Source organism: Petaurus breviceps, unplaced genomic scaffold (assembly GCF_028583685.1).
Source record: "Petaurus breviceps papuanus isolate PSGF00001 unplaced genomic scaffold, PetGlider_PUasm1.0 187, whole genome shotgun sequence".
In the NCBI taxonomy this organism is placed as follows: domain Eukaryota; kingdom Metazoa; phylum Chordata; class Mammalia; order Diprotodontia; family Petauridae; genus Petaurus; species Petaurus breviceps.
The window spans coordinates 10,903,090-10,914,247 of NW_027185799.1; the positions used below are offsets into that span (position 1 = coordinate 10,903,090).

Sequence of the window (11,158 nt, forward strand, 5' to 3'; positions counted from 1 at the left end):
CTTCCTTCCTTCCTTCCTTCCTTCCTTCCTTCCTTCCTTCCTTCTTCAATGGAAAATGATAGTAGAAGAGGTGGGATGGAGAGGTGAATTTTCATTAATTGAAAAAAATTTTAATTAAAAAAATATTGAGCAGGATATTGAATATGGAAACTCCCTCCACTGACTCGGAGGGGCAACTTATCTGTAACTTATAGTCTTTGCAAGTTGCCTAGAGTACTGAGTATTTAAGTAGTTCACCTATGGTCACACAGCTAATATATGTCAGATGTAGTTCTTTTTGACTCCAGTATGCCAGACTGGATTTTTTAAATTAATGGGGTCCAGAAATTGCTATTGGGAACATCAAAATGTGTCATTCCATAAGTAACTTAGGAGGGAAGATGTTCTGTCTGGAGCTCAGGCATTGCCAAATGGTCCAGTATAGTGAAGGTTCTAATGTGGATAGTGTCCTTATATACATGACCATAACTTCTTTCTTCAGAAGTATTCAATACAAGTATTCAGGTAAAGTATTCCGTCCTCCACACACACTTCATTTGGATCAAATGACAACTTGCAATCTCATGAAAGAGAGTGAAACTCAGCCAGTTGGCCACTTAAATTCCATAGGGTTTTGCTTAGGATTTAGAATTGGAAACAATCTTAGAGATGATCTTCTCCAGGGAATTTTAACCTTTTTTGTATCATGTATACCCCTGGCAGTTGGATGAAGTCTATGGACACCTTCTTAGAATATGTTTTTTTTTTAAATTCATAAATAAAACTCACAGGATTACAAAAGAAACCAGTTATGGTTAAATAAAGATTTTTTTCCCCCATCCATTTTCATAGACTGCTGCTGGGGGTTGGGAGAGATCCATGGACCCCAGGTTAAGAACCCACAATTTATCTAAATCTTTTATGTAAAATGAATGATGAGGAAACAGAGACAAGAAGAAGTTAAGTGACTTGCCCAAGGTCACACACTAATAACCAGGATTTAAACATAGACTGTCTAGTGCCATTTCCTGGATTCTTCTCAAATAACATGAATGCTCCCCATTCAGGCTTATTGCGGAAGGAAGTATGACTGCATATGTGTAGATAGTCTTTACTTCTCTAGTTCCTCAGTAGGCTCTCTTGAGTACTTCAGTAGGGCATCCCACCCCCAGCCCCCACTCCCAAACTGAAGAACCTTGGAAAAGAATGAAGAAAGCTTTGCTAAGTTGGCTTAGGGCTCCTACCATACTCTTGCTTATTTTTCTATGTAGGAGTAGACTGTTAAGTCCAGGAACCTTCTTTGGTGTGGCTGACTCTCTCTCTCTCTCTCTCTCTGAAGCAAGAGCCCACTTCAGGGAAAAGTTTTGCAGGTCTGACGAGCCTTAACAAATAAGGCCCAGAATGCCTCAGCTCAACAGGCATATGCATCTGATATGCTAAGATAGGCAGGAGTATGGGGCTGAATTTATCCCTGAGGGTTCTCAAAAGGCTCACTTAATACTTGTCCAATCTAAGTGTTGGATCTGTTTGGTTCAATCCAACCACCACATCAAGGTAAGCAATTATTTGGCCACTATTAATTCTGAACTTTGCCATTGGCATTACAATTTTAAATTCTAACAGTTTATTGGAGTGGAAAAATTTAAGAGCTGGAGGGGGGCCATTGATTCCAGCCTCCTCATTTGATAGTTGATGAAAATCAAATCCAGAGAACTGATGAGGTCACACTGATCAAGGTAATAGCAAAACTGGGACAACAGCCCTAGGTCTCATGTTTACCACTCCAGAAAACATTGACAACATGCTAGAAGTAGCATTGAATTAACAACTGTAGTTCCAGAGTTACTGGCATAGGGAAGGGGAGGGGAGGGGAGGAGAGGTAAGGGAAGGAAAAGGAGGAAGAAAATAATTTTTAAGCACCTACTACATAGTGCCAGACAAATACTACCTCATCTGAACTTCACAACAATCCTGGAAGGCAAATTTAATTATTATCCCTATTTTACAGTTGAGGAAACTGAGGCACAAAGAGGTCCAGTGACTTGCCCAGAGTCACACAGCTAGTAAGTGCCTGAGGTCAGAATAATTGTTCCTGATTCCAGGCCCAGCATTTTATCCCCTATGCCACCTATCTGCTCCTATGACCAACAGAGACAAGGGAAAGGTTTTTGATAGGGAGCTCAGTCCAAACTCAGATCTTACTAATCTACCTATCAGAGGCAGCCTAGTATAGAGGAGAGAGAGCTGGAACTGGCACTGGAAGACATGGTTTAGAGTCCTGGATACATCACTTATTAATTATGTGAATAGCAGCTGCCTTCAACTCTGGGGAAGTTAAGTGGCAAGGTAGAGAGAGTGCCATGCTTGGAGTCAGGAAGACTGATCTGCTGGAAATCAAATCCAGCCACAAACACTTACCTGCTGTGTGACTCTGGGAAACTCATGTAACCCTTTTTGCCTCAGCTTTCTCATCTGTAAAATGGGCTGGAGAAGGAAATGACAAACCGCTCCAGTATATCTGACAAGAAAACCCCATGGGGCAGCCAGGTAGCACAGTGAGTAAGAGCACCGGCTCCAGTGTCGGGATGACCTGGGGATCGAATCCAGGCTCAGACACTTAGCACCCACCCAGAAACACCTGGCCGTGTAACTTTGAGCAAGTTACTTAACCCCAATTGCTTAGGGGCAGCCAGGTGGCTCAGCAAGTAAGAGCACCGGCTCCAGTGTCAGGATGACCTGGGGATCAAATCTGGGCTCAGATACTTAGCACCACACCCAGAAATAACTGGCCGTGTAACCTTGAGCAAGTTACTTAACCCTGATTGCTTTAAAAAAAAAAACCCAAATAGGGTCATGAAGAACTGGGCATGACTAAAATAACTGGACAGTAACAACAAAAAGACTTGTAAGGGAACATTAAGATTAGTTAATCCAACCACAATTGGGAATCTCTTCTATGACATCCCTGATGGGGATTTCTGAAGACCTCAATGATGATGAATTTACTACCTCCTGAGGTGGCCCATTCTATGTTTATATATTTCTAATGGTCTCGAAAATTTTCCTTGATACTGAACTGAAATCTGTGTCTATGCAACTTTTTTTTTCTCAACCTGTTACTCTAAGTTCTGATCTCAGGGTGCCAGTAAAACACATTTAATCCTTCTTCCATATGACAACCTTCAGTTTCCTAATCTGTAAAATGGGCATACCACCTTGTAATTATAGAAAGTACTTGGTAAAAGGCAAAGTACTAGGGAAATATGAGTTGTTATTACAAAGAATTGGGACTTCTGTATTCTTGATGCTGTATCTCTAAAAGCCACCTCCAATAACAAGGATCAGAAAAAGGTGACCTGCTTAAGGAAAATATTCCTACCCAAGTTAGCCACATAATATCTGAAATCCTACAATGCAACCTTATTTCCTTTGACTTAAACCAAATAGGGGCTTCTATCCACTCTTAAAATGTAGATATCCCTGAGGGGAATAACATACTAAGTTTTCTTATATTTATCAGTGTGAAGGGGATCATTTGGTTCTTTCCTAGGAACAGGTGTTGAAAAGGAGTGTGTGTGGGGTGTGATGGGAAGGGGGGTTTCCAGAGAAGGAAAAATCATAGTGAAGATGGAGCCAGAAGACATCAGATTTAAACTAGGCCTATGTCACAATTTTACCCAGGGTTGGCTTTAGTGCCAAGATAAGGCATTATTATTATAATAAGCATTACATGAAAATGTCACTAATTTTAAGAACCTGAAACAAATTATGTGATCTGAAATTAAATCTATGGGTTTTTTGTGTTGGGAATGCAGAGAGAAGGAAGATGGAGGGAATGGGTAGAGGTGAAAAGATTGAATATTGGCACAATGATTTCCCCTCAAAAACTTAGAAAAGAGTTGGTTATATTCTAATCTTAAGCAGTTTTTCTTTGTAGCATGTGATAACTATTTTTAAGGATCTTTTGACTTTTCTTTTTCTCTAGCATTCTCCATTACCCCCTTTCTACATCCTCCCTTCCTCTTTCACCTCTCTATTTTTTTCTCTTTCTTTCTGTATTCCTCTGTGGCCTGATAGCACAAAGAGAAAAAAATACAATTCTATAAGTTCAGATAGAAAATGAATTCAATGTGGGGAACACGAGTGTGTTTGAAGCTTGGAGAAAACAAAGCTCTTAGTGACTTTTGGCAGACCACAAGGAAAGGACACAGCAGAGCACATTCTAAGCCTCCTGGAATGGTGAACTGCATATTTATACAATCAGATTCACGTGGCAGGCTAATCTCCAAACTGCCCATGGGTCACTTCTCAGTTTGTAAATATAAGGTGGAAGGGTCTTCTAGCATGGAAGAAATATAAATGAGTGGGCTTGTTCACCATCTGCTATAGATTTTGATGTGTTTTATGCTCAGTCGGTGCTTTATTGGCATAAATCATTTGGTCCTGAGGACTTACAATGCTAAGGTAAAGGGAACAATCGCATTTTATCATGATATGCAATCATCGGGTTTTGTATTATATAATTTATCCACTGAAGGTCTCCACTAGAGTACACTTTATTTGGGTATTTGCAAATCAGAAGATGGTCTCTGATGCTCTGTCTGCTTAATGTTTGCTCCTTCTGAGTCTGTCTAACTTCGTCCCAGTCTTTCATGCCACCAAACTCACAAATGACTTTCCATTATAAATGTCAGAGCAAATACTTTAGTGTTCATTCTCCTGGACGAGGAGTGAAGAGACAGAGCAGACCACAGACATGGTGGCAGATAAGTTAAAAAGGAAGACTATCCACTTCAAAAGAGAACTGCTGGGAAGTTGGGATAGATTGAAATTTCTTGGTGGTCATTATTGTATTTATGCAACTTACTGGGTAGTTTGCAGTCTGCATGGTTGCAGAGAGGGTCCCCATTGACAAAAGCAGAGAATCATGGGAATATTAGAGTTGGAGGTCTTGTAAAGGCAAGATAACGTTATTAATATCTGACTTCAAGATTTCCAGGGAACAGTATAGAGTTCAATGTTATGAATATATAATTAAGGAGCTTTGAACTTTTGTGCTACAAAACAAATAACAATGACAAGAAGGCAAGACCTCTCTGATCTATTCACGACATTTATCTCATAGAGTGAGAGAATGAGAGCTCCGTGGGACCTTAGAGGTGACTGAGTCCTCCTCTTTTTGTCCTCTTTTCATTCCTTGTTCTTGCCATGTGACTAACCCATCTACTCCTCTTATCCCACAATTCCTGGAGGCGTTCTCTTACTCCTGTTCTTCTGCAGAGTTTTTCATTGCTTATATGTTGTACCCTGATCACACTCCCCATGTGCCTGCCCCACTGTGGTACATTCATGTCTAAGTATCCAGAAGCAATTTTGTTCCATGTTTCTGCCAAATAGTAATACTGGTAGAATGTTAATATCAAAAAGATGGGCCTTGGTTCTTTTCAGAAGTTTGGTGTCAGTTAAAGGGCTTTGGAATTCCCCAAAGTATTGTAAATTGCTTTGTTCCTCCTTGGGCCCAACTCAGTCTCCCTTTGTAATGTCTATCCAAGATAGAGCTTTAGAGATCTATCTCTATAGAGATCTCTTTATATAGTTATAGATATATTCATAGATTTATGCATATCAATCAATAAACTTTTATTAAGCACCTATATTTGCCAGGCACTGTGCTAAGTATTTACTATAGGACAAGCTCTATAAGGTAGCCATCCAAATCCATGTTAAAACTTGGACAACAGATATTCTTCATCCATTTGAATTTAGCTGTGTGGATAGACAGACTAAAGTAAAGTGATTACAGATCTCTTCCAGGAGCATCCACACTGTTCTAATGTTTGACACAATCAGGACAATATGATTTTCAAACAGCAAGTCTAAGGTGGTAGTGGTATGTAGTATCAAACTCAAATAGAAACAAATACTTGTGGGTTGCATGATAACTTAGAAAACCACAAATTAACATTATTTACATTTTATTGTACTTTAATTTATTTTGTCAAACATTTCCCAGTATCATTTTAGTCTGGTTTGGGCTACACCTGGGAGTTTTGCAGGTATGTTGACCCTTGGGCTACATGTTTGACATCTTTCAAAATGCCTTTGTGGTAATTTCTGGGTCTCAGTTTCCTCTGTGGTCAAAACCTTTCAGTGAACCCAGTGTCTACAGCCTGAAACTAAAGACAGGTTCTCCATGATATAATACTTTTCTGGTTTTATTTCACTTAATCCCTTTTCCTGAACTCCATGTTCCAGTCATATGGTACTACCATTCTTCTCACAGGGCTCTTTATCCCTCCCCCCCCCCCGCCCGCAGGAATGTATATGTTGTCCATAGGACTTAGAACAGAGTCTACTTCTTGGACGTAAAGCTAGAGGTCATGTCCCCTATGCCAATGCCCTCAGCTAATGGTCATCTCTTCTTTAAATTACTCATTTCATTTCTACCTCCCTTACACACTTTTAAAAAATTTGAAATGGTGTTATATTTATTTCAGTTAATGTCTCATGCCTAATTGTCAATCTGTAAATAACTACAGAGAGGTCCATTGTCATCCTAGATACACATCATGTATCTATGACACAATAACACATTTAAAAGGAGATAGTGGTTACCCACCGTTGATAATTCACAAAGAGAACCATATGTGGTTGCTAAAGACACACAGGAGCACAATTCCAGTGAGAGAGCAGTATAGCCAAACACGCCAAATTTGGAATTAGAGAACCTTGGTTGTAATCTTAGGTTTGCTGCTTAAGGTCTTTGTGATCTTGGGAAAGTCATTAACCTCACTTGGCCCCAGGTACATAATCTATGAAATGATGGGGTTGGACAAGATGGCTTCCCAAGCTCCTTCCATCTTGAAATCTCTGATCAGTTGGAGTTGTCTGAAGATACCAGTGGCTGTACAAGAAACTCACTAATAAATAAAAAGAATAGAGATACACATAATAGGGCATAACTGAATACCTGTAATCCCTACTATTTAGGAGGCTGAGTTTGTTATATCTGAGATGTAGTAGGGCTAAGGTGGCACCAAATAATGCTGAGTTTCTGGGACCCAGGAGCTATGAAGGAGGGGTCAAAACAACCCAAGCTGGAAATAGAGCTGATCAAAGCTTCCAAGCCCATCAGCAGCGGGAATGGTCCATGAGTAGCCGCTCTATCTGCAGCCTGGGCAAGATGGGAAGATTAAGTCACAGAAAAGAAAAAAAAGAAAGAAAAAAGGATATATAAAGAAAGTAGAAGCAAGAGGAGGACTCTGAGTACAATTTGGTCCTATGATAGTAATGTCAGGTGTGCTGAAGTTTAGAGCCAGTTGAGATCGACAGGAAAGCTAATGCAATTTTTCTTTTGTTTTGTTTTTGAGGAAAAGAGGAAAACCAAAGAAGGGATAAGATGGCTGTATGGAACGGAAAGGGTGGTGACCAACAACAGAGAAAAGGCAGAGATTTTCAACTCTTTATTTTGCTACTGTTTCTTCTGTAGAGGAGAATGACCTTTCACACTGAAAATGACAGAATGAAAATGGATAGGAGGAGTCGATCCCTCAGATCAGGGGAAATTTCCAAAGAATCAGATCTGTCCAAAAGTCTAATGGGCTCCTTCAAGAAGTCATAGATAGGAGGGCAAAGTCAAGATAGCAGAGCAGAAGGAGCATTCCAGCCAAATTTTCCCAACATTCCCCTCCAAACAACTTTAAAATAATAAAATTGAATCCTGGGGCAGAATTGGACAGCAGAAAGTTGGAGTAAGACATTTTTCCAGCCCAAGACAACCTAGAATATCAGAGGGACAAGTCTGTGGGGACTGGCCTAGAGCCTAGTGGAGTGGCAGCACCAGTGCTGGGCCTTGGAGGCTGTGATGGTTGTAATAGCAGCAGCAGAAATGACTCTGGGAGCTCTCACTACCAAGAGACAGTAAGAGGATTGAACAATTGGTCAGAAAGATATGACAAGGAGACCCCTGTGCTGGTAGTGGGTGAAAGACAGGGTGCCCCATGGCAACTCGACTGTCCATTCCCCAGTTCCAGGTCAGAGAAGAGTGCTTGTAATCACAAGGGAGCAGGGGCCCTGGGTGAAGTTTCAAGACATAAAAATATCAGGGGCCCTAGTTTCCAGTAGCAATTCCAGGGTAGAAAGAACATCAGTACTTGTGATCACAAGGGGCTATCTCAAAGGAGCAGGGTTCCTATGTTGGTAAGGACCAGGAAGAGTGTACAAAGGTGATAACTTCACTCTCTTCTCCAGTGTCACTGAAGTCCAGTGCAAGACAAAAGTCAGAACAACTGGTGATGGCCCAGGATGCAGCTGATGGTCTTGGCATCTCTGATGTCTTGTCAAGTTCTAGGCACTTTACAGCACTGGCTTCAGCTGCCTCCATAGTCAATGGAACAAATTATCTTTCTCTTCCCATTCCACCAGAAGTCTTCACATGCTTGGGGTGGACATCCCCTAAGTCACTGATGGGTTTGGGTCTTGTTGTTTACCCCCAACCTGGTTTAGCCCATCTGCCAAGATGGTTTGCCAGGGTCTAACATGTTATACTTCTTGGAGCCACAGATGAGAGTTGGATCCTCATCCACCTTTGGTGTCCATAAGACAAAATAGGATGGGCTGGGCTGGAATGGGATAGGACTGAATGAAGCAAAGCTAAGTGTTCCAACTGGGAAACTTCGCTTCTTTAGCATTGACCCACAGTGAGAAAAGACTAGGTACTTTCTTCCTTTGATCAACTGAAATAACATGTGTAAAGTACTTAGCCCAATGTCTGGTATATAGTAGGTACCACACAAATGCTTATTCCCTTCACCCCACTGGTCTGGTAGCATTAGCATTCCCAAATTTACCAAAACAGGCCATTGTTTAGTGGAGAACAGGGTTCCCCAAATATCTGTTACTTTCATTTCCCATTTTGATCTCAGCTGTATCTTAACATCTGCCACAGACCAGAAGAAAGTATACTGCCAGACAAGCACCCAGAGGTTCCATCCCAATGAAGGTCAAGTCCCCAGCTTACGTTTGGTTGCTGAGAGCTGCGATTTGTACTGCCCTCTGACCAGCCGGCAGGTGGAACCGTCTCCATTGCAGACTCCACAGTTATCTTCCTTGACGGTGCTTCCCAGCTGGTGGTCACAGCCAACAATCTGACAAAAAAAGAAAGATGTACAGTTCAAACTGAGCACCTACTGACGGAGAGATCCATCTCTGTGACTAATTACCACCAAATTATTCTCACATCATCCCTAGAGGGCTGTAAAATATGTTACCCACGGAGGAGTCTGAACCCAGCCAGGAGTCTAGCTGAACTTGGGAGTTAGAAATTCAGAATGGCTCCAAATGGCTTTTGCAGTTTAGACGTAGGGGGAGGGAGAGATGGAAAAGTTTGTGTGTCTGTATGTGTTTGCAGGCCTATGTGTCCATCGGCATATGTGTGCACGGACATGTGTGTGAGGAGGGGAAGAAGAAAGCAGATCACTGCAAGCACCTCTCTCTGTCTCTCTCTGTCTCTGTCTCTCCTCTCACCCTCTCTCTTGCCCTCTTCCCTCCCTCTCTTTTCTAAATCCCAATTTGGTCTTAATACAATTCCCCCATTAATTAATTAATTTTTTGAAAAATTTATTAAGTGCCTATGATATTCAATAAATGGTGCTAGGTGCTAGGAGCACAGATGACAAGAAGTTGATTTATTATCCTGTAAAACCAAAAACCAAACATACAACAAAAACCCCCCAAACAAACCCAGAGATAACTCCCAAACAAAAAAGAAATGAGGCTCTTAGGCAAACCATAATAGGCAATTTTTAAAGATTCACTATGTAAAGAATAACACTCTATATGTCCTGAATTTAGGGAAATGATCAATAACTCACTGTGGTGGCAACCACACTGGCATATCCAGGATGGCTGCTAGCAGAGGTTCTTAGATCTGCTTTCCTAGGAAAGATAGCTGTCTAAGAGGTCAACACTATTTTAAAAATTACATTCACTAGTTCAGGGGAAAAGTTAGCACCCTGAACTTCAGAGAAAATACAAATAGAGAAAATATAAGCAAAGAAATAAAGACCAAAAGACAGGGCTTCTAACGGTCTGAGAAATTAGCACAGATCAACAGACAGATTCAACTGTCTGACTAAGGCAGTTTATATATTGTTATCAGAGAGACAAGCACCAACAACTGGGTTTTTCAAAGCACAGGGGGCTCCTCAAAGGCTACCCAGAGTCTCATCTGGTCAAATCACAAGGACACTTTTCCAATGAGTGAGTCAAACACTAACCTCAGAGTATATATACCTTTTTATGGAATCAGAGGGCATCATAACCCTCCGTGACTCAATGCCTAACAAAAGGTGTGGAAGTCTTCCTACAAGCAAGCCTCCCCTAAGCAAGCTTCCCTTAATGGGCTCCACATGAGGCCTACTAATGGGCAGGGAAGATCTTATATCCCATTAACATTATACTCAGGATTTTAAGCACAATAGGTAAGTTTACTTGCATAGTCCAACTCAGGCTCATCAATATTACTAACCTATATGAAAATATAGCTGGCATGGTGTAATTTTCTATTTTCTCCCCTCAACTTCTAGAGTCAACATCAAATCTAGACTAAATTTAATACCAGGTTGTATTCAGAAAAATGGAATTTAGAGCTTAGAGGACTTTAAAAATAATCTAGTCAAGGATCTTCATTTTATTCTTCTTTAATTTTATTGATGCCTTTAAAAAATCTGCAGCTATTTTCTGATATACTTCCTCCTTCATCACAATACATGACAAATAGTTCTGCCATTCCTTAGTAAATAGGGACCCACTTTTTTCCCTACTTTTTTGCTACCACAAAAAGATGCTGCTACAAATATTTTTGCTGTATAAGACCTTGTTTTCTATCTTTGACCTCCTTGGGGTATATATTCCTATAATAAGTATGTCAAAGGGCCGGAACACTTAAATGAATTTTCCCTTTAATTCAGAATTACTTTCTGGAAGAATTAGATCAGTTGACAGGGTTCACAGCTGCGTTAAAATTGTATGCATATGGAATGCTTATCGTCTTTAGGAAACACTAAATATGAAGGATCTTGAGAATCACAGAATGACTTGAATGAAGTGATTTGGTGATAAATAAGCAAAACTGAGAGAACAATATACACAATGACCATAATGATGTAAACAGAAACCC

The 11,158-nt window shown here is 40.6% G+C and overlaps 1 protein-coding gene across 3 annotated transcripts in view; it reads right to left on the reverse strand.

The window, feature by feature from the left end:
- Positions 1-11,158, reverse strand: part of ADAMTSL1 (ADAMTS like 1) — a 1,086,428-nt gene that overhangs the window by 255,551 nt on the left and 819,719 nt on the right. For all 3 annotated transcript variants that reach the window (XM_069090660.1, XM_069090659.1, XM_069090661.1), the window contains one exon: positions 8,999-9,125. In XM_069090660.1, the coding sequence (XP_068946761.1) occupies positions 8,999-9,125 (127 nt within the window). The remainder of the gene's footprint in view (positions 1-8,998; positions 9,126-11,158) is intronic.